Here is a 23,826-nt window from a genome sequence, read left to right as displayed (position 1 = left end):
ATATATATATATATATATATATATATATATATATAATATATATATATTTATACTTACAGAGGACCTCAAATTTAGATAAAATGTCAAATCAATTGGCTTTATGATCATTGGTATGACCACCAGTAGTTTGTATACAAAGAGTTTAACAGCTTACATAAGAGCCCCCAACCCTCCTCAATATGGGTAGCTTTAATTGTTAATTGCTTTTATTTTAAAAAAAATATTACATTCAGAGAAATAGCAATATTGAAATGTATGATTTGTAGAACTGTTTCAGCATTCTTAGAACTTCTTAGGGCTAGGCCCCTTTTTTCTCAATTTCCGCCTGAATGACATGCCCAAGGTAAACTGTATGTTGCTCAGGTCCTGAAGCCAGAATATGCATATAATTGGTACCATTGGAAAGAAAACACATGGACGTTGTAGAAATGTTAAAATAATGTAGGAGAATATAACACAATAGATATGGTAGGAGAAAATCCAAAGAAAAACCAACCAGAATTTTTTGTTGTTGAGCGAGATCATGCTCTTACAATGGAAAGTATAGGGGCATACTGAATTCTAGCTCCCATAGGGTGTCAGCAGTCTATGTTCAAGGTTTCAGGCTTGTAACTTCCAAAACGAATAAGAAATATCAGTTTTAGTAAAGGGACACAGTCTTGGATATTCATGTTTGGGCGCGCCATGAAGACAAGTCGCACCTGCTAAAATCGGTTTCCTATTGAACATACTTCTTTCCATAAGAAATATTAGAGCTTGATAACATTTAAGGCGCTCTGGATAAGAGCGTCTGCTAAATGACTTAAATGTAAATGTAAATGTAAGGGTATCCGAGGAGTAAATAGAAACGTATTTTGACTTGTTGAAACAAAGTTTAGATTTTCGGATTTCTTTCTCTGCATGTTGAACGAGTGGATTACTCAAATCGATGGCGCAAAGTAAACAGACTTTTTGGGATATGAAGAAGAATTTTATCTAACAAAACAATACTACATGTTGTAGCTGGGACCCTTTAGATGACAAATTGGAGGATAATTTTCAAGAAGTAAGTGAATATTTCATCGCTATTTGTGAATTTATGAAACCTGTGCCAGTGGAAAAATAATTTGATTTGGGGCACCGTCCTCAAACAATCACATGGCATGCTTTTGTTGTAATAGCTACTGTAAATCGAACAGTGCAGTTAAATTAACACGCTTTCAACCAATATAAGACACTTGTATGTACCTAAATGTTTAATATCCATCATTTTTATGATTATTTATTTGAATTGCGCGCCCTCCAGCCTCACTGGAAGTTGTCCCGCTAGTGGGACGCCTTGCCCTACGCATGGTCATTTTTACTCCCAATTAACCTATCATTTGACAAATGAGTAAGTACATTTCATCAGTCTTGATGATTTCTGTTTATCTTAGTTTTGCTAGTTAAATCATGGGACATGATTAACCCAAATGCATAGAAAAAGCTGACAACCTTGCGGTTACAATGAGAGTAAATTAAATTATAGGGTTTCAACAGCAATAGAAGCCACTATGTTTGTCATTTTGAATGACCAAGACCTAATACACAATCACATGTTTGTCAAAAGTTGTCAACACTGTCATTCACTTCTAAGCTTTACCCCAAGATGTATATCTAATTGTGATGGATCTCAACATCTAGACAACTGGATTCACTCTTTCCCCTCCTGCTCATGCTTGATCTGAATGGGGATGACCATGTCACTGGGGAGGATGGTGGTAGCTGAGCCTGGTAGAGGTGCTTCTACTAAGAGAACCCCTTCACCAGACAGAGATGAGCTGATGTGCTGCAAGTGCACACCAGGGGGCAGCCTTCAACAAACAAACAACAACCATTTGCTTACAACACAGACAGGCTACAATGTGTTTACTGTGGTTCAAATGGCTGCATGTCATCTGTTTTGAAAAATGTCATTAAACCGTGGGAAATTATTTAACGTCTCCTATAACAATCAATTGCACACATTATTTATTCAGTTCTTAGTTTCATTACCGGGAGATGTCTTTGCCATAACATTGTGAGAGACCTTGTTTCCTATTCAACCATTACAACTTACTTGTTTTTCCTTATAAAGCACCTTGAGACTGATCCATGTTCGTCTTCCCTTTCATCATGTTGACCTTAAAATATAAATTGAGAAAAATGATTGAAGTAATGGAATATGGAGCATGTGGACATCTTAACATGTCAACAGTAAATTGTCAAATATATTTAACAATGGATGTTCCATTTTCTTTTTTTAACCAGAGAAATAATGTTCCTACCTGCAATCTCCAGGAAGCCCCCCTTGGTTTTGATTGATATCTCCTCTGGTGAGAAGTGATTAACATCCAGGGTGAACCTCCAACTGCCCTGTTCCGTCCTGATCGCTGACACTCCTCCAGACAGTTGCCTCTGAAGCCTGGCTGAAGTCTGGGGTGCCACTGCAGCAGGAAGAACAGTGCTGAGGCTGAAGAGTGGATAGTGTTTGTACCCTGGCCAGGAGGATGATGCCAATGTATTCCTAGCCCAATCTATCCAGCTCACATCGCCTGGATCCAGGAAAGGAGGGAGGCCAGAGTCCTTCTCCATGATCATGTGGCTAGGCTGTGTCCACTCACGGAAAGGATCCCAATTTACATCTCGGCGGAAAAGAGGACGGGGCAATACCTTGTTGTGGTCAGCCATGACTTCTGAATCACCTTCTGAGAGTGGTACTGGGGGGTGGAGCCTGTCTCCTCTCTTAGTTCCCCCTTGGCTAGCTAATGTTATTCAATCTCTATCTAATTACAATGGCTTAATAACTGGTTTATCCGGTTTAATGACTTAGACTCGCCATACAAAAGAGCAGCTATATTTTCCCCCAAAGAGTTCAGGAAGGCTGCCTCATAGTGGGATGGATTGCCCTGGACAAATCAGCATCACTCACAACATTTATATAACCAGCTGATCCATTCTAGCACCTATCAAGCAGTAAGTGTTATCCATGGGATGAGTTGATAGGCATGGTTGGAACAGTGGTGCTGCTCCTCTGTTGCCCTGGGACCTGCAGAGGATAACTCGAATTGTATTTATAGCGCAAATGGTAAGTAGTTGGTGGATGAATCCGGCAACAGCAATGATGGGGTCATATACTGGTGCTCTTTGTCCTCTCCATAGTAATCGTATCGCTCTGCTATGTGCAGGGACAGCATGTACATTCACCACAGAAACTGCTAAGCAACCCCTGAGCTACAGTATAAACAGGGGGGGGGTTACAGCCTCAAACTCCAAAACATTACCTTTCTGTTTACACCACTGTTGGAGCTTTGGTATACTCAGATACCTAATATGCTCATAAAGTTATTTTGCAGTGACTTCAACTTCTATGGGCATGTAACATTCACTCACATGTTGACCCTGTGGCTCCTACATCTGAGGGAGTGATGGAGTTCTAATAGAAAGACTGACACTATAGAGAGACGAGGTGGAGAATTTTGATATGACGAGCCTGTAGGTCTGTCCTCTGGGTTTCCCTGCTTCAATGAATCTAATAAGCCTGCGCCAGTGTATCAGATGATCTAACATGATGTCAGCACCTCAAGCCCTCTCCATTCATTATGCTCAACTCCAGTCTCTTGGGTGAAGTTCTCCTTGTTTATGTTTCTCTCCCACGTAATCGATAACTCAATGTTATTTAACTAGGCAAGTCAGTGAAGAACAAATTATTTTTTTACAATGACGGCCTACCCTGGCCAAACCCTCCCCTAACGTGGACCTAACGTGTGCCGCCCTATGGGACTCCCGATCGGTTGTGATACAGCCCAGGATCAAACCCGGGTCTGTAGTGACACCTCTAGCACTGCGATGCAGTGCCTTAGACCACTGCACCACTCGGCCCCCTAAACTCCATTTGACATTTTAGTCATTTAGCAGATGCTCTTATCCAGAACGACTGACAGGAGCAATTAGGGTTAAGTGCCTTGCTCAAGTGTACATCGGCCAATTTTTTTTCACCTAGTTGGTTTAGGGACTCAAACCAGTGACCTGTCGGTTATATAAATAAAACATCTGTCATAAATAATTCAAACAATGAACCTCACACCTGACTCAATCAGTACTGTGAGTGTGCAGTGATACCATTTATTAGTATGGTAGTGGAAGAGATATCATGAATTTCATTGCTGATATTATTACATGCCATACATTGATATTTTGCATTACAGAGTTAGAAGTGTGGATATATGCATGTCATTAGGTACAGTACTGTTTTAAATCAACTGGTATTGTGTTTTGCCATATAACCAGATACATTATGGTGCAATTAACTCTACTTTCACTATCAGCAGTGGAACAGATGTATATGTTTGCAACTCTAACCTTGAGACATATCTGAGTCCTTTATGCAAAACATTTATGGAGTGTGTCTATTGAAGAATATAGCCTAGTACTGAAGTCTACTGAAAGGCTTTCTGTGATGCAGTCATTCTCTGTGCTGGTATTCTGAAACCAACTGTTCTATGGATCCTGCAGAATGTCCATTAGAAAACCACCCTGATCTGATCTTGACCATCATCTGACACAGCAGATGCTGCAGTTTCTCTGAACAGAAAAATAAGAAGACATGTTTAACTGCTGTAGCTTTGAGCTCACAACCTTGAAGGTACATGTATAGTGTAAAAGGTGTATTTTTCAGAGGAAGTGTGTAAACAAAAATGTAAGGCACTGAAGATCACTATACCCTACCTTTTATGTTGTCTGCTGTTGATTATGAGTGTTACTATCACTAGGATTAATGCTAGTGCTCCAATAACTGAACCAACCACAATTCCCCTGAGATTATCTGCAAAACAAAGAGCATATACTGTAGTTTAAGTGTGGCTTTAGAGGGAAAGATAAATCATTTTGTTGAGAGAGGGTTGTGAGGGCTTTGAAATGCTCAGCTTTCAGCTTGCTATCAGCTTGTCCACAGTCGAAAAGGAGAATGCAAACCTTTGATTTTCAGATTATCAATTTCATACCTATGTTATTCATGATGGGGGGCCTCACACGCTGTAAATAATACTATAGTGACTACAGCATCCTTCAGTATCATAACAGTGCTTTAGCTAGCCTATGCTATGGATATTTAGATAATTTTGTCAATTATACTGTATGTGATGATTCAAACTCAGTCTGGTCTCATTGCCATAGCAATATGCTCCCATATCTGTCCCTGCCAACTCATGTCAACGGTATTAGTGGAGGGGTTGTAAAAGGGGCTTAAACAAAGCACATGAATCGGGGGTGAAGTTATGATTTTTTTAATAATTTGGGGAAATCAAAAGAAGACAGGACACGCCGTACATAAAAAGCAACTGATTTCAAACATTAAGCATGGTAAAGTTGATGGGACCTCACTGGCAATACACCCATAATATTGATCCTCAGCCAATATTGATTTAATTTTGCAGTAACGTTTTATTGATAATTTGTTACCAGAATTATAGAGCATTTTGCTGTTGATTTTAGTAATCATTTTTTACCAGAATTATAGAGCATTTTGCTGTTGATTTCAGCGATGATAAATACATTTTTACATTTACATTTTTGTCATTTAGCAGACACTCTTATTCAGAGCGACTCCCAGTAGTGAGTACATACTGTGGCGTACAGCAGGTCAGCCACCAGGGGGAGACTTGTCGAGGCCTGGTGACAGACGGAGTATAGATCACGAGGCGATGGCTCCATCTGCTGGACGTGCCAGGTCTCGACGGGCTCTCCTGTCAGGACTAATTGGGGCTGATTGGGGATTGGTGAGTAATCAAGGGCTGATTGCTCACCAGCTGTACACATCCCATAAAACTGCCAGAAGGGCAACACACTGGGGAGAGACTGGAGGAGGAACGGACTCCTGTATAGTTGGGGGCGGTAACAGGATAGGGTTCATGTTTTTGATCACCACAGGATACAGCTAGACCCGGAGCCCAGAAGATGGTATCCCGGAGAGGGTCTCTTGGGGGAGACCAATTCTTTTGGACTATTATTTTAATAAATACCTTTGAAACTGAGCTAATCCTACTCTGTCCGTGTCTGATCTGTGTAAATGTTTTGACCAAACCCCCTGGTCTGCCACAATACATTTTCATACTGGTATTTCCTACATACCAGGAGCATATATCATGTTGCTGTTGATTTCAGCGATGATTCATACGAGTAGCATAGAATTTTGCTGTTGATTTCAGCTATTGTCCATACCAGCCACGCAGGTCGTGGTTTCACCAGACCATTGACCAGTCCCCAGGCATGTGTGCTCCTCTGACCCCCAGAGGACATAGCCAGAGTCACAGGACAGCTTCACCACAGCTCCCTGTAAATATCTGGTCCCCTCCTTCTTTCCATTTGTGGGTGGAGAAAGCCAGCCACAGGACACCACTGTAGAGAATGAGATAAGATGGGCTTAATTTACTGCTATATTAATTCTATGACTAATGGTGCAAATGTGCTTATGTTGATTGTTTGTTATACAGTAGGTTACCTACCTGGCTCTAGATCCTCCACTACAGACCTGTGGCTCTGAAAAGATACCCTGGTGGCATTGCCCATCTCCAGACTACGAGCCATCAGCGTATCATATCTACAATGCAATTATGATAAGATATTTCAAGCAATAAACAGAAGAGAACATTATGTCTCTAGCTATAAAAAAAGTATAGTGTCTCAGTGTACTGTGTGTGATAACAGAAGATGGCAGATGTCTGGCTAGATTCCTCTGATCCATGCTTGTCGTACCTACAGTACAGAGAGCCCTCTCCAGAGCACAGCTCAGAGGCCTGGCTGCCGAGAGGATCATTTGGATCCTCAGGGATGGAAAACACTGGACGGAAACTGGCGTCGTGTTTTGGAGCATGGAGATATGAGTTCAACAAGTGTTCCGAATCGTACGTGAAGAGCGTGGACTCGTTCAATATAGCCCCTGGAAAAATTAGTACGGGCATATTTTTACTGAGTAAAAATGTATTGACTGCATTTGTTGTGCACATGACAACTGTGTGCAATTGCATTATGAGTACACTGAACCTTAGTTAGTGATTAACAATATCTCTGTAATCTGTCTGGAGAACATGTATGATATTAATTAGATGCAGACTTTCTATTTACTCACAGCTTGCCCCGAAATTAAACAGCCCCTCTGCATTGCCTTGATCAGACTCAGTCTGACCATCACTGGTAACCAGGTCATCTTTGGGATCACCGTTCATCTTTCCTAACAGTCCACGGGTAAAATCCTTAAACACCTCTGGTAGAAGCACTGTGGTTGTCATGGTTCCCCCTCTCAGTCTCAGTTCCACTCCAGCTCCAGAGGGGAACATGACAGTCACATTTGTAGGGTTGGGCGAAAATACAAACACACCTGGAAAATAAGTATGATAGATCCATATCACAGAATTGCACATTTTTCTTATCTTATCTGGTTGACATTTTAGAAAATAGAATCTCCATTCTAGATTCTACAACCACATTTACAGCTCAGTGCAGACTTGGTAAATACTGATGTCAAACATTTGAACTTGAAATTAAAGTTGAATCATTCTCTTTACGCAGGGAAGCTAGGACTTTAAAGCAGTTGTAAATATGTGTTAGTAATTTCACAAGGGCACAGACAGCCCTTATATCTCTTCATCAGTGAGCCAGCTCAGCCTTATCTCTGCTGCATTATCTCTCCACTGCATTGATTATTTTATGAAAACAATAGCTCTTCCATGAATCCAAAGGTCAATTAAAAAAGCCCAAGGTCTCACCCTTCAGATCCATCCAGCTCTGCTCAGAGAAGGAGAGGGAGGTTTGGTTCTGCAGCACCTGTAGGTGGTCCTGAGGTTTTCCGAGTCGCACCTCAATGATGTCAGAGGTCCCCTCTCTCATGGCAACCGCTGATAGCTTTGTTGCTTTCACCATGCTGCCTGTGAAATTAATGTTTATGAATAATAATCAATGTAATAATAATTTCTTGATAATTAATTTCTTGTCTCTTTCATTCTAACTATAGGTTTTCTTAAAAACTCACCATTTGTCAGTATTACCGGCTCTGTTCTGCCCTGTATTGTCAGTTCCTTGCTTTCTGAGACCATAATGGTGTATTCCCCCTTTCCATTGAAGGAGTAACTGACGCCATCAAATGTTATGAAGTGGGGGTCTCCAAACACCACACCTAGTGATAAAAAATCCAATACCATTATTAAATTATATTATATATTAATAATTATTCTAAGATGACATTGAAACGATAGTAAATAACAGAAAAAAAGATCTACATTTTAGACACTGTATAATATTATGTTCAGACAGCTGTAATGTCGTGAATCAGACAGTCATACTATAGACCAGAGCCATTTTCTCACCTGCTTTTGCTACTTGGTAGGTCCTGCAGTCACTAGAGGGTCTGCGTTTGAAGTAGTAGTGACAGTTGTCAGACCACAGGCAGCAGTAGTAGAAGCTGAGGACGTCGTAGAGCCAGTGGGAGAACCCAGGGACTCTGGGGGGCTTTACAAATGGGGGTGAGCCCCAGTCATGGGCTCTGTCTGGGGTACTCCCGCCAATGGAGTCATCTGTCAAAACCTGGGCCCCCGTGTGGTCATAGCAACACTGCTGTCCTGCTGCAAACTTGGGGCTGTCAACAGTAAATATGAAACACAGGATACAAATAGGCCTTGAGGACTCTTAATGACTGACAAATCATTAGATTGTTATGGGACTTACCTGGCTTGTATGGCCCGCACACAGTGCACACTTCCTGGGTGGTAGGTACACACACTCCCCTTCTCCATATCACAGCCATAATCTGTCTGTGGGTGAAAGGAAAAGCATCAATTAAAATGCACAAAGCAAACTGTATCATACTCTTTTACTGGTATCTATCATACATGTAAAGCAATACTGTATGTATGCTGTGCCTGCACTGTTGGGAGCACAAACATATTAGCCTTTACTGATCAAGGTACAGGTGTAGGATCTTAATTTGTGCCAGTTTACAGCAGGAAAATAATCCTGCAGCAACAGGAAATGTGAATTATGTGGATTGTAATTAATGGAAATATTTATAGAGGTTGATACATTCAGACGATGTGTGTAAGACCTTTAAACAGGTCAACATTCACAAGGCCGCAGAGCCAGACGGATTACCAGGATTTGTACTCTGAGCATGCGCTGCCCATCTGGCAAGTGTCTTCACTGACATTTTCAATCTCTCCCTGTCTGAGTCTGTAATACAAACATGCTTCAAGCAGACCATCATAGTCCCTGTGCCCAAGAACACCAAGGTAAAATGCCGAAATGACTACTGACCCGTAGCACTCACATCTGTAGCCATAAAATGCTTTGAAAGACTGGTCATGGCTCACATCAACATCATTATCCCAAAAACCATAGACCCACTCCAATTTGCATACTGCACCAACAGACCCACAGATGATGCAATCTCTATTGCACTCCACACTGCCCTTTCACACCTGGACAAAAGGAACACCTATGTGAGAATGCTATTCATTGACTACGCTGATCCCCAACACGGGTGAGTCCTCAGTCCCCTCCTGTACTCCCTGTTCACTCATGACTGCACGAACATGGACTACTCATCAAATCACATTTTATCAGTCATATGCGCCGAATACCACAGGTATTCATTCACCTTACAGTGAAATGCTTACTTATGATCCCCTAACCAACAACGCAGTGTCAAAAAATAGGGATAAGAATAAGAGATAAAAGTAACAAGTAATTAAAGAGCGGCAGTAAAAAATAACAATATATACAGGGGGGTGCCGGAACAGAGTCAATGTGCGGGGGCACCGGTTAGTTGAGGTAGTATGTACATGTAGGTAGAGTTCATGTTAAAGTGACTATGCATAGATGAAAACAGAGAGTGGCAGTGGTGTGGAGAAGGGAGGGGGGCAATGCAAATAGTCTGGGTAGTCATTTGACTAGATGTTCAGGAGTCTTATGGCTTGGGAGTAGAAGCTGTTTAGAAGCCTCTTGGACCTAGACTTGGCGCTCCGGTACCGCTTGCCGTGTGGTAGCAGAGAGAACAGTCTATGACTAGGGTGGTGGAGTCTTTGACAATTATTAGGGCCTTCCTCTGACACCGTCTGGTATAGAGGTCCTGGATGGCAGGAAGCTTGGTCCCAGTGATGTACTGGGCTGTTCACACTACCCTCTGTAGTGCCTTGCGGACAGAGGCCGAGCAGTTGCCATACCAGGCAGTTATGCAACCATGCTTTCGATGGTGCAGCTGTAGAACCTTTTGAGGATCTGAGGACCCATGCCAAATATTTTCAGTCTCCTGAGGGGGAATAGGTTTTGTCGTGTCCCCTTCACGACTGTCATGGTGTGCTTGGACCATGTTTGTTTGTTGGTGATGTGGACACCAAGAATCTTGAAGCTCTCAACATGCTCCACTGCAGCCCCGTTGATGAGAATGGGGGCGTGCTCGGTCCTCTTTTACCTGTAGTTGACTAGTAGACTTTTTGCATTGCCCCCCCACCATCTTCTATGCTGCTGCTACTCTCTTTTATATCCATGCATAGTCACTTTAATAACTCTACCTACATGTACATATTACCTCAATTACCTCGACACCTGTGCCCCCGCACATTGACTCTGTACCGGTACCCCCTGCATATAGCCCCGTTATTGTTATTTACTGAAGCTCTTTTAATTATTTGTTATTATTTTCTTACACCCCCCCTCAAAAAGTATTTTCTTAAAACTGCACTGTTGGTTAAGTAAGTATTTCACTGTTATATTCGGTGCATGTGACAAGTACAATTTGATTTGATTTGAAACTTCAGAAGCATTTTTAAACATCAAATATGTAGACAGTTCTCCTGCAACATGGTGATCAAATTAAGATCCTACATCTATACCATAGTTTACTGCTTTGACTTACATGAAACCTCCCAGTGTCTGCTCTAGCCTGAGCCAGTGTGCATGGACAGTCAATAATTTCAGAGAGGAAGTCTGGCAGTGTCTCCTCCAGCTGGTCCCAGGCTTTACACTTATCCAGTGCCCAGATGGCTGAGTCCTGCCTGAACTTGTCCTCCAGATGCCAGGCTAGAGCATGGTCCTCAGTCCACACTGCCTGGACATTCCTATAGGACATTCATATCACGGTGACAGTTTATCTGTATGACTATGTCTGCATACACTGATGGAGCCTACTCAGCTTATTTGCTCAACTTTATGTTGAACAATAACTTTATTTTCTTCATTTTCAGCCAACATGTATGTGGTTGATGACTAGGTAGCTAACGCAGTTACAACAACATGTATGTGGTTTATGACTAGGTAGCTAACGCAGTTATAACCTGTTGGGGCTAGCCCTGAATACTGCCCCTTCTGGAGGAATTCGGCACCCATATAAACCATGATAAACTTTTGTCAAAAGTTGCTAATATATGCATATAAAAATTATTATCGAATAGGAAACACTCTAAAGCTTATAAAACCGTTTAAATTTTGTCTCTATGTAAAGCAGAAGTCTCAGGGCATGCATTCTCCCAAAGTCTCTTGTAATGAAAAAAGTTGCCACCACTTCAACGTCATCGTATACACACTTCCCAAGCAGTTATAACCATGGAAACAGTTTCTAGTCTTCAGCGTGAAGCCTGCTTTCGATGAGGCGTGTAACTGTGAGAATCACAATTGGCCTCACGCAGTAGTTCAGCGTGCCCAAACGTCCCGGTGGGCAGCAAAAAATACTTTCACCAATGGGAGCTGGGAAATTTCTCTCTCTTTCCCTCAGGATGGACTGAACAACGTGTGCTTCTCTGTTCGCCCTCACGATTGCTGTAGACCTTTATAACATGTTAAGGCTTAATTATAAACATAGTTTGACAAGTTTACTTTCAAATATAATGTATACTTTCGGCGTTTTGGTGCGCATCCACTTGAAATTTGCATACATTTCGACCGAAAAGTGTCTAGTTTGAGAACGGAAAGACACAGACTTGAAAACTGAACGCTAACTTGGTGAGTATTAACCCTTCCAGGTCTTCTGAAGGAAGAACAGCCATGGTAAGGGAATATTTATGTCTTCATTTTGGGTTTCTGTCGACTCAAGATAGAGGAGTCAGTATGCTAAATGGGAGCGCCGACTCTCTATTATAGCCTAGTGAACGGCAAATGTAACGTTAAAAATAATTGTAACATAGCGATTGCATTTAGAAAAGTTTATCTTGCCATACATATGTAAAACATGCATATTTAGTCAAAGTTTATGATGTGTATTCCTTGTTAGCTGAGTTATCTGCCGGAGCTATTTTATTTCTCCTGACATTGCAGTAGCATTTTTTGAAACGATGCATAATTGTAAACAGAGATTTATGGATATATATTGCATATTATTGAAAAAAAAATGAATGTACTGTGTAACATGTTATATTACTGTCATCTGATGAAGATTTCAAAAGGTTAGTGAAATGATTTTTCTTTTAATCCTGCGTTTGTTGATTGCATATTTTTTCCTACTTGGCTAAGCTAATGAGGTATGTATGCAGTGGTGGTTGGACATAAATATGTGCTATGTTTTCGCCGTAAAACATTTTAGAAATCTGACTTGCTGGGTAGATAAATAACTTCTTTATCTTTCATTTGAGCCATTTTTCAAGCGATTCTGTGGAGGTTAAATATTTTTAGGATTATTTCTTGCGTTCCCTGCGCCACATTACAGCTCAGGGGGGGTGGGGGGAGTTCCCAAAGGGGAACTAGGTTTATGACTAGGTAGCTAACGCAGTTACAACAACATGTATGTGGTTTATGACTAGGTAGCTAACGCAGTTACAACAATATGTATGTGGTTTATGACTAGGTAGCTAACGCAGTTATAACCTGTTGGGGCTAGCCCTGAATACTGCCCCTTCTGGAGGAATTCGGCACCCATATAAACCATGATAAATTTTTGTCAAAAGTTGCTAATATATGCATATAAAAATTATTATCGAATAGGAAACACTCTAAAGCTTATAAAACCGTTTAAATTTTGTCTCTATGTAAAGCAGAAGTCTCAGGGCATGCATTCTCCCAAAGTCTCTTGTAATGAAAAAAGTTGCCACCACTTCAACGTCATCGTATACACACTTCCCAAGCAGTTATAACCATGGAAACAGTTTCTACGTCTTCAGCGTGAAGCCTGCTTTCGATGAGGCGTGTAACTGTGAGAATCGCGCGCTCACGAGACGTTCAGCGTGCCCAAACGTCCCGGTGACGCAAAAAAAGTTTCACCAATGGGAGCTGGGAAATTTCTCTCTCTTCCCTCAGGATGGACTGAACAACGTGTGCTTCTCTGTTCGCCCTCACGATTGCTGTAGACCTTTATAACATGATAAGGCTTAATTATAAACATAGTTTGACAAGTTTACTCCTAGCCGAAATATAATGTATACTTTCGACGTTTTGGTGGCATCCACTTGAAATTTGCATACATTTCGACCGAAAGTGTCTAGTTTGAGAACGGAAAGACACAGACTTGAAAACTGAACGCTAACTTGGTGAGTATTAACCCTTCCAGGTCTTCTGAAGGAAGAACAGCCATGGTAAGGGAATATTTATGTCTTCATTTTGGGTTTCTGTCAACTCCAAGATAGAGGAGTCAGTATGCTAAATGGGAGCGCCGACTCTCTATTATAGCCTAGTGAACGCCAAATGTAGCGTTAAAAATAATTGTAACATAGCGATTGCATTTAGAAGAAGTTTATCTTGCCATACATATGTAAAACATGCATATTTAGTCAAAGTTTATGATGTGTATTCCTTGTTAGCTGACGTTATCTGCCGGAAATTTTATTTCTCCTGACATTGCAGTAGCATTTTTTGAACGATGCATAATTGTAAACAGAGATTTATGGATATATATTGCATATTATTGAAAAAAAAAATGAATGTACTGTGTAACATGTTATATTACTGTCATCTGATGAAGATTTCAAAAGGTTAGTGAAATGATTTTTCTTTTAATCCTGCGTTTGTTGATTGCATATTTTTTCCTACTTGGCTAAGCTAATGAGATATGTATGCAGTGGTGGTTGGACATAAATATGTGCTATGTTTTCGCCGTAAAACATTTTAGAAATCTGACTTGCTGGGTAGATAAATAACTTCTTTATCTTTCATTTGAGCCATTTTTCAACCGATTCTGTGGAGGTTAAATATTTTAGGATTATTTCTTGCGTTCCCTCCCAGATACGCACATTACAGCTCAGGGGGGTGGGGTTTTCCCAAGGGGAACTAGGTTTATGACTAGGTAGCTAACGCAGTTACAACAACATGTATGTGGTTTATGACTAGGTAGCTAACGCAGTTACAACAGCATGTATGTGGTTTATGACTAGGTAGCTAACGCAGTTACAACAACATGTATGTGGTTTATGACTAGGTAGCTAACGCAGTTACAACAGCATGTATGTGGTTTATGACTAGGTAGCTAACGCAGTTACAACAACATGTATGTGGTTTATGACTAGGTAGCTAACGCAGTTATAACAACATGTATGTGGTTTATGACTAGGTAGCTAACGCAGTTACAAGACATGTATGTGGTTTATGACTAGGTAGCTAACGCAGTTACAACAGCATGTATGTGGTTTATGACTAGGTAGCTAACGCAGTTATAACAACATGTATGTGGTTTATGACTAGGTAGCTAACGCAGTTACAAGACATGTATGTGGTTTATGACTAGGTAGCTAACGCAGTTACAAGACATGTATGTGGTTTATGACTAGGTAGCTAGCGCAGTTACAAGACATGTATGTGGTTTATGACTAGGTAGCTAACGCAGTTACAAGACATGTATGTGGTTTATGACTAGGTAGCTAGCGCAGTTACAACAGCGTGTATGTGGTTTATGACTAGGTAGCTAATGCAGTTACAACATGTATGTGGTTTATGACTAGGTAGCTAACGCAGTTACAAGACATGTATGTGGTTTATGACTAGGTAGCTAACGCAGTTACAACAGCATGTATGTGGTTTATGACTAGGTAGCTAATGCAGTTACAACATGTATGTGGTTTATGACTAGGTAGCTAATGCAGTTACAACATGTATGTGGTTTATGACTAGGTAGCTAACGCAGTTACAACATGTGGTTTATGACTAGGTAGCTAACGCAGTTACAACATGTATGTGGTTTATGACTAGGTAGCTAACGCAGTTACAACATGTGGTTTCTGACTAGGTAGCTAACGCAGTTACAACATGTGGTTTATGACTAGGTAGCTAACGCAGTTACAACATGTATGTGGTTTATGACTAGGTAGCTAACGCAGTTACAACATGTATGTGGTTTATGACTAGGTAGCTAACGCAGTTACAACATGTATGTGGTTTATGACTAGGTAGCTAACGCAGTTACAACATGTGGTTTATGACTAGGTAGCTAACGCAGTTACAACATGTATGTGGTTTATGACTAGGTAGCTAATGCAGTTACAACATGTGGTTTATGACTAGGTAGCTAACGCAGTTACAACATGTGGTTTATGACTAGGTAGCTAACGCAGTTACAACATGTATGTGGTTTATGACTAGGTAGCTAACGCAGTTACAACATGTATGTGGTTTATGACTAGGTAGCTAACGCAGTTACAACATGTATGTGGTTTATGACTAGGTAGCTAACGCAGTTACAACATGTGGTTTATGACTAGGTAGCTAATGCAGTTACAACATGTGGTTTATGACTAGGTAGCTAACGCAGTTACAACATGTGGTTTATGACTAGGTAGCTAACGCAGTTACAACATGTGGTTTATGACTAGGTAGCTAACGCAGTTACAACATGTGGTTTATGACTAGGTAGCTAACGCAGTTACAACATGTGGTTTATGACTAGGTAGCTAACGCAGTTACAACATGTATGTGGTTTATGACTAGGTAGCTAACGCAGTTACAACATGTATGTGGTTTATGACTAGGTAGCTAACGCAGTTACAACATGTATGTGGTTTATGACTAGGTAGCTAACGCAGTTACAACATGTATGTGGTTTATGACTAGGTAGCTAACGCAGTTACAACATGTATGTGGTTTATGACTAGGTAGCTAACGCAGTTACAACATGTATGTGGTTTATGACTAGGTAGCTAGAGACGGTTGACATCTAGTGGAAGCCTTAGGAAGTACAACATGACCAATATCCCACTGCATCTTCAATAGGGAATGAGTTGAAAATCGACCAACCTCAGATTTCCCAGTTCCTGGTTGGATTTTTTCTCAGGTTTTTGCCTGCCATATGAGTTCTGTTATACTCACAGACATCATTAAAACAGTGTTAGAAACTTCAGTGTTTTCTATCCAAATATACTAATAATATGCATATATTAGCAAATGGGACTGAGGGGCAGGCAGTTTACTCTGGGCACCTTATTCATCCAAGCTACTCAATACTGCCCCCAGCCATAAGAAGTTAAGCGCGAACCCGCGGTCCATAAAATTCCCCGCTGCGCCTGAATCTACTAGCGCCTTATGATGGGAATGGGGGGAAAACTCAGGAAAAGAAATCAACACATACATATGACCAGGGAGCTCTGGGTGATCCTGGTGCTGATACATCTGGGGTGCCCGAGCAGTGCTCTGCCTGCCCTCTCGACTCCCAGACGAGCTCCTCCAGCACCGGTCGGCAGTGTGCCCTCTCCGACCACAACTGGTGCAGGAGGAGACTCCTCTTCCGGTCGCCCTAGCTGCAGCAGCCCCTAACTCCATTGGTGTCAGAGCGGGAGTGCTGGGGGATGGAACTGACAGAACCCGATCTGGACTTCCGTGAGCAAGTTGTCCAGTGAGGGTGGTGTCTCGACAAGCTAGCTCCCTGCGGACGTCCTCCCGCAGGCTGCACCTATAGTGGTCCATCAGGGCCCTGTCATTCCACCCCGCGCCGGCGGCCAGGGTCCGAAACTCCAGCGCGAAGTCGCTCCTCGTCGCCTGCCTCAGATGAAACAGACGTTCACCCGCCGCTTGGCCCTCCGGTGGGTGGTCGAACACAGCTCGTAAGCGGTGGGTGAACTCTGGGTAATGATCCCTCGCCGAGTCTGGACCATCCCAGACCGCATTGGCCCACTCCAGGGCTTTGCCCGAAAGGCAGGAGACGAGGACGTTGACACTCTCCCCTCGCGAAGGAGTCAGGTGAACGGTTGCCAGGTAAAGCTCCAGCTGGAGCAGGAACCCCTTGCACCCGGAAGCTGTCACATCGTACTCCTTCGGGAGCGCGAGCCGAATCCCGCTGGGTCTGGACGCCGCAGGAGAAGGTGGTGGTGCAGGCTGGAGAGTTGCTGAAGACGGGGTAGGGAGGCCGCTCCTCTCACATCTCTCCATTCTCGCCATCACTTGAAAAATGGAGGTATGCTGGAGGACACGCTCTTCCATGGACGGGGAGGGCGCGTCCGCTCCTGCTGACTCCATGATTTTTCGGTGCGGGATTCTTTCAATATCTCCCTAGGAGAAGTGGGTGTGGAGTCAGGCGCAGGAGAGCAAGAATTCCAAGAAGGGCATTTTATTACTGTCCACCAACAAAACAGGTACAGGTCCACAAAAGCAGCCCCTAGAAAACAGGAACGCAGTCTAGTCGAAAACGGAGGAACACAGTCCTCTGACTAAACTAACTTGTGGAAAAAACAGTCAAGTGAAATAAACCTGCTTAACAGGGAAAAACGCAACCCAAGCCAACGACAGTAACACAAACAATCCTGCACAAAACCTAGCGGGTAGGGAGAGATTAAATACCCCACCGATTAGCCTAAACTAGACACAGGTGAACACAAGACAGACAAAACCAAATGAAAAAGAAAAGGGATCGGTGGCAGCTACTAGGCCGGCGACGATGACCGCCGAGCGCTGCCCGAACAGGGAGAGGAGCCACCTTCAGTGGAAGTCGTGACACTTTTACTTGAGTCATTTTCTATTAAGGTATCTTTACTTTTAGTCGGACAATTGGGTACTTTTTCCACCAATGGTAGGTTGTGCTGCAAAAAAATGCTGTATGGTATTTTTGTTATCAGTTTAAATGTGAGTGTGTCGAGTCTTTTGCCGTACCATGTTCCATCTGGGTGAGTACTGGCGCTGATGCGTAGACAGCCGACCTCCCAGTCTGAGAAGGGCTTCCCTGCTGTCTTGGGCACAAATCTGAAGGCACCATTGTTAGGCTGGTCCCTCCCAAGAGAGTACAGGTACTCCCATTTACCCTGCCAGGACTCTGAGTAGGGATCCCCTATGACATGAAACATCCATGAGTATCCTTGGAATGACAAAAATCCTATCCCTATCCCTAACTGTAACATTTTTTGACAAGATAGAACTGCCAAAGGGGGCGGAGTTGCAATCTACTGCAGATATAGCCTGCAGAGTTCTGTCATACTATCTACGTCTGTGCCCAAATAATTTGAGCTTCTGCTATTAAAAATCCACCTTTCCAGAAACAAGTCTCTCAGCATTGCCGCTTGTTATAGACCACCCTCGGACCCCAGTTGTGCCCTGGACGCCATATGTGAATTGATCGTCCCCCCCCATCTATCTTCAGAGTTCTTACTGTTAGGTGGCCTAAACTGGCACATGCTTAACACCCCGGCCATCCTACGATCTAAGCTAGATTTACATTTACATTTAAGTCATTTAGCAGACGCTCTTATCCAGAGCGACTTACAAATTGGTGCTTTCACCTTATGACATCCAGTGGAACAGCCACTTTACAATAGTGCATCTAGGTCTTTTAAGGGGGGAAGGATTACTTTATCCTATCAGGATTGAGATGCCCTCAATCTCACACAAATCATCAAGGAACCTACCAGGTTCAACCCTAAATCAGTAACCATGGGCTATATCATCCTGACCAACCTGCCCTCTAAATACAACTCTGCTGTCTTCAGAATCTCAGCGATCACTGCCTCATTGCCTGCGTGCGTACTGGGTCCCGGTCAAACGACCACCCCTCATCACTGTCAAACGCTCCCTAAAACACCTCAGCGAGCAGGCCTTTCTAATCGACCTGGCCCGGTATCCTGGAAGGATATTGACCTCATCAAGTCAGTAGAGGATGCCTGGTTGCTCTTCAAAAGTGCTTTCCTCTCCATCTTAAATAAGCAGTCCCTTTTCAAACAAATGTAGAGCTAAGAACAGATATAGCCCTTGGTTCACCCCAGACTTGACTGCCCTTGAACAGCACAAAAACATCCTGTGGCGTTCTGCATTAGCATCGAATAGCCCCCGTGATATGCAACTTTTCAGGGAAGTCAGGAACCAATATACTCAGTAGGTTAAGAAAGCTAAGGCTAGCTTTTTCGAACACAAATTTGCTTCCTGTAGCACTAATTCCCAAACTTTTGGGACACTGTAAAGTCCATGGAGAATCAGAGCACATCCTCCCAGCTGCCGACTGCACTGAGGATAGGAAACACTGTCACCACCGATAAATCTACGATAATCGATCATTTCAAGAAGCATTTTTCCACGGCTGGCCATGCTTTTCACCTGGCTACCCCTACCCTGGCCAACATCTCAGCACCCCCTGCAGCAACTTGCCCCCCACCCCCCGCTTCTCCTTCACCTGCTTCTCCTTGGATCCCTACAAATCAGCTGGGCTCGACAATCTCAACCCTCTCTTTCTAAAATTATCCGCAGAAGTTGTTGCAACCCATATTACTAGCCTATTCAAACTCTCTTTCGTATCATCTGAGATCCCCAAAGATTGGAAAGCTGCCGCGGTCATCCCCTCTTCAAAGGGGGAGACACTCTAGACCCAAACTGTTATAGACCTATATCCATCCTGCCCTGCCTTTCTAAAATCTTCAAAAGCCAAGTTAATAAACAGATCACCGACCATTTCAAATCCCACCGTACCTTCTCCACTATGGAATCTGGTTTCTGAGCTGGTCACGGGTGCACCTCAGCCAGGCTCAAGGTCCTAAACAATAACCGTCATCGATAAAAGACAGTACTGTGCAGCCGTCTTCGTCAACCTGGCCAAGGATTTCGACTTTGTCAATCACGCATTCTTATCGGCAGAATCAATAGCTTTGGTTTCTCAAATGACTGCCTCGCCTGGTTCACCAACTACTTCTCAGACAGAGTTTAGTGTGTCAAGTCAGAGGGCCTGTTGTCCGGACCTCCGGCAGTCTCTATGGGGGTGCCACAGGGTTCAATTCTTGGGCCGACTCTTTTCTCTGTAAATATCAGTGATGTTGCCCGTGCTGTTGGTGATTCTCTAATCCACCTCTACGCAGACGACACCATTCTGTATACCTCTGGCCCTTCTCTGGACACTGTGCTAACAAACCTCCAAACGAGCTTCAACGCCATCCAACACTCTTTCCATGGACTTCAACTGCTTTTAAATGCTAGTAAAACTAAGTGCATGCTCTTCAACTGATTGATGCCCGCACCCTCCCACCCGACTAGCATCACTACTCTGGACGGTTCTGACCTAGAATATGTGGACAACTACAAATACAGTTTAACCAATCCAAAATTAAATCTAGAATCGGCTTCCTATTTCGCAACAAAGCCTCCTTCACTCATGCTGCCAAACATCCCCTCGTAAAACTGACCATCCTGCCGATCCTTGACTTCAGAGATGTCATTTACAAAATAGCCCCCAACACTCTACTCAGCAAACTGGATGTAGTCTGTCACAGTGCCATCATTTTTATCACCAAAGCCCCATATGCTACCCACCACTGCGATCTGTGTGCTCTCGTTGGCTGGCCCTCACTACATATCCGTCGCCAAACCCACTGGCTCCAGGTCATCTATCAGTCTTTGCTAGGTAAAGCCCCGCCTTATTTCAGCTCACTGGTCACCATAGCAACACCGACCCGTAGCACATGCTCCAGCAGGTATATTGCACTGGTCATCCCCAAAGCCAAAACTTTCTTTGGCCACCTTTCCTTCCAGTTCTCTGCTGCCAATGACTGGAACAAATTGCAAAACCTCTGAAGCTGGTGTGTTATATCTCCCTCTCTATCTTTAAGCATCAGCTGTCTGAGCCACTTACCGATCACTGTACCTGTACACAGGCAATCTGTAAATAGCACACCCGACTGCCTCATCCCCGTATTATTACTTACCCTCTTGCTCTTTTGCACCTCAGTATCTCTACTTGCACATCATCATCTGCACATCACTCCAGTATTATTGCTAAATTGTAATTATTTTCACCTCTAGGGCCTATTTATTTCCTACCTCCCTACTCTTCTACATTTGCACACACTGTACATAGATTTTTATATTATTTTGTGTTATTGACTGTACGTTTGTTTATATGTAACTCTGTGTTGATGTTTTTGTCGCACTGCTTTACTTTATCTTGGCCAGGTCACAGTTGTAAATGAGAACCTACCTGGTTAGAGAAAGGTGACATTTAAAGAAAATGCACTGACAGCACATGGTAAGATGTTGGAAGGACTTAGCTGTTACTCACCTTTCTCCATGTATCCCCAGAGCTCTATGTTGACCTTTTCTGCTCTGACCTGTGAGGTGTTCCATGTCATGTCCAGCGGGCCTCCAACTTTTGGGGTGCCGTAGTACTGCCACTGGGTTGCGTTGATTATAGTAGCTTTGAAACTGGGATCTAACTTTCCAGGATGGACTGTAGATTAAAAAACACAAACAGAGTATCAATGCATTTTACTGTAAATTGGTAAGAAAGGGGTATTGACATTTTAAATAAGTGTATCTGGTCGGATTTTGTGATAAATAGCTGCCATATATCAGTGCTGCACAGGCTTTCCCTACCTGATAACCAAGCTCCATGTCTGCTGAAGGTTGTACCATTGTCTGTAGAGATCTGAAAAGGAACCGACCCTGTTTCATACAGTAGAGGTGATATGCAGTGGCCTCTGCTGTCTGTGTCCACATAGCCCACCGTTTTGATTTCATCATTGAACCTTCAATCAGAAAGACACTTTTCAGTAGATTTAATATGCATATCTACCAGCCATACATTCACAGAACTTAGAATGTAAAACTCAGCAATATGTTAGGTAAGTGAAGTGAAATAAGTATTTTGCATCTACCTGCAGATTATTTGGGAGCTCTCATTAAAAGTTGCTTTGAGGACAATAAAGTCAGTTCCACCAAATATTGATCCGGAATATGGAGTGACATCGACACAGTACTCCCCGTAGTCCACACAGCAGTTATCGAGGGATACACAAGTGGCATGGCAAGAACAGGATTCTAATTTGCCACCACATTTTCCTTCACATGACTGTCCTGTAAGAAAAATATAAAATTACATGTGAAATGAGAGTGGAGAAAAATAAAGTGTGGTGTTACAGTATAACACAACAAGTGGTGTAAAGTACTTAAGTAAAAATACTTAAAAGTACTACTTAAGTCATTCTTTGGGGTATCTGTACTTTACTATTTATATTTTTAACAACTTGTTCTTTTACTTCACTAGATTCCTTAAGAAAATATTATACTTTTTACTTCATACATTTTCTTTGACACCCAAAAGTACTCTTACAATTTGAATGCTTAGCAGCACAGGAAAATGGTCCAATTCATGCACTTATCAACAGAATATCCTTGGTCATCCCTACTGCCACTGATCTGGTGGACTCACTAGACACACAGGCTTCGTTTGTAAATTATGTCTGAATGTTTGAGTGTGCCCCTGGCTATCTGTAAACTTTTAAAAATTAAATAATTGTGCCATCTTGTTTGCTTAATATAAGGAATTTGAATATACTTAAGTATATTTTAGCAATTACATTTACTTTTGATACTTAAGTATATTTTAAACCAAATACTCAGACTTTTACTCAAGTAGAATTTTACTGGGTGACTTTTACTTTTACTTGAGTCATTTTCAATTAAGGTATCTTTACTTTTACTCAAGTATGACAATTGGGTACTTTTTTCGCCACTGAACACAACTACCAACCAAGAACCTTGAGCTGCAACATATTTTTTCCTTTTCAAGTCGCATGTGGAACCACCATTAATAGATTTAGTATGACAAAGTTTCCACTACCTACCAGATATCCTGCTACTGGAAACAAAACAGATGAAAATCACAGCTAAGTAAGAGGCTCTTCCCATCCTGATGTTTGACTGTTTACCAACAGCCTGTCCTTGATACTGTACTATACAATGTACAGAGAGGCTTCCAGCTGGCTGCAATTACTAGGTTTTTACCAATATGAGTTACGGGTTGTGCTCAACAGTCCAGTGTCACATAACCTTTCGGTAACTAACATTTACAGGCATCTTTGTTGAGAAATGGTAGCAAAGGTCATTATGATTACACAGTTCTGCATGCTTGTCCTCAGTTGACTAATTCACTCAACAGTGTTTGTGTATTTTGGACCCTATTTTCACAGTTGAGTAATAAGGCTGTATGTTGGGCGTGGGTGGCTCTACCTGCCATACAGATTAAAAACCTCACAAAAGAAAAAACATCAGCACCTTGAACTGTGAGTGAGCTGATGAAGAATATCATTACAAACTGTGGAGGTGACAAGTAATTCCCTTTTTCCATGGTAATGCATTAATTACACACCACAGTGAGAATAATACATTCTTCTATTGGCCTGTGTTAACTCAAGTTATTCACAATTTCTCATTATAAATATGGGTGATTTGTCACGATCGTTGTCAGGGAAATGACCGGACCAAGGTGCAGCATGGTGAGCGTACATTTTTTCTTTAAATGTCACCAACAAAACAATAAACCACCAACCACCAACCACCAACCACCAACCACCAACCACCAACCACCAACCACCAACCACCAACCACCAACCACCAACCACCAACCACCCACCAACCACGACGCTCCGTGAGACTCTACATGCATCAAACGAAGACAACTACCCACAACTA

General features: G+C 42.4%; 2 protein-coding genes and 1 long non-coding RNA gene across 4 annotated transcripts; 1 reads left to right on the top strand and 2 right to left on the bottom strand.

Moving 5' to 3' along the window:
* The first annotated feature begins 66 nt into the window (after positions 1-66).
* LOC135559538 (uncharacterized) lies at positions 67-1,952 on the top strand. Its single transcript, XR_010460573.1, has 2 exons — positions 67-1,045; positions 1,663-1,952. It is a non-coding gene; the product is annotated as an uncharacterized LOC135559538 (long non-coding RNA).
* LOC115105841 (heat shock protein beta-1-like) lies at positions 733-4,001 on the bottom strand. The gene is made up of 3 exons (XM_065007460.1): positions 2,286-4,001; positions 2,078-2,141; positions 733-1,832 (listed from the first exon to the last, which is right to left on the bottom strand). The coding sequence occupies exons 1-3, from the start codon at positions 2,686-2,688 to the stop codon at positions 1,673-1,675; spliced, it is 627 nt and encodes a 208-aa protein (XP_064863532.1). The 5' UTR covers positions 2,689-4,001; the 3' UTR covers positions 733-1,672.
* A 57-nt stretch (positions 4,002-4,058) lies between these two features.
* Positions 4,059-23,232, bottom strand: LOC115105839 (sushi domain-containing protein 2). Of its 2 annotated transcripts, XM_029628264.2 has the most exons (16): positions 22,980-23,231; positions 22,011-22,209; positions 21,730-21,881; positions 21,416-21,583; positions 18,037-18,211; positions 10,901-11,102; positions 8,716-8,801; positions 8,358-8,626; positions 8,024-8,167; positions 7,761-7,919; positions 7,124-7,372; positions 6,751-6,934; positions 6,501-6,595; positions 6,217-6,393; positions 4,726-4,822; positions 4,059-4,581 (listed from the first exon to the last, which is right to left on the bottom strand). In XM_029628264.2, the coding sequence occupies exons 1-16, from the start codon at positions 23,041-23,043 to the stop codon at positions 4,521-4,523; spliced, it is 2,481 nt and encodes an 826-aa protein (XP_029484124.2). In that variant the 5' UTR covers positions 23,044-23,231; the 3' UTR covers positions 4,059-4,520. The 2 variants fall into 2 exon arrangements, 1 of the variants encoding a protein (XP_029484124.2); XR_010460572.1 differs by lacking the exon at positions 4,059-4,581 and having other exon boundaries at positions 4,732-4,822; positions 5,623-6,393; positions 22,980-23,232.
* Between the last annotated feature and the right edge of the window lie 594 nt (positions 23,233-23,826).

This window comes from Oncorhynchus nerka, linkage group LG22, assembly GCF_034236695.1.
Source record: "Oncorhynchus nerka isolate Pitt River linkage group LG22, Oner_Uvic_2.0, whole genome shotgun sequence".
Lineage (NCBI taxonomy): Eukaryota > Metazoa > Chordata > Actinopteri > Salmoniformes > Salmonidae > Oncorhynchus > Oncorhynchus nerka.
This window is presented reverse-complemented; position numbering and strand designations above follow the sequence as displayed.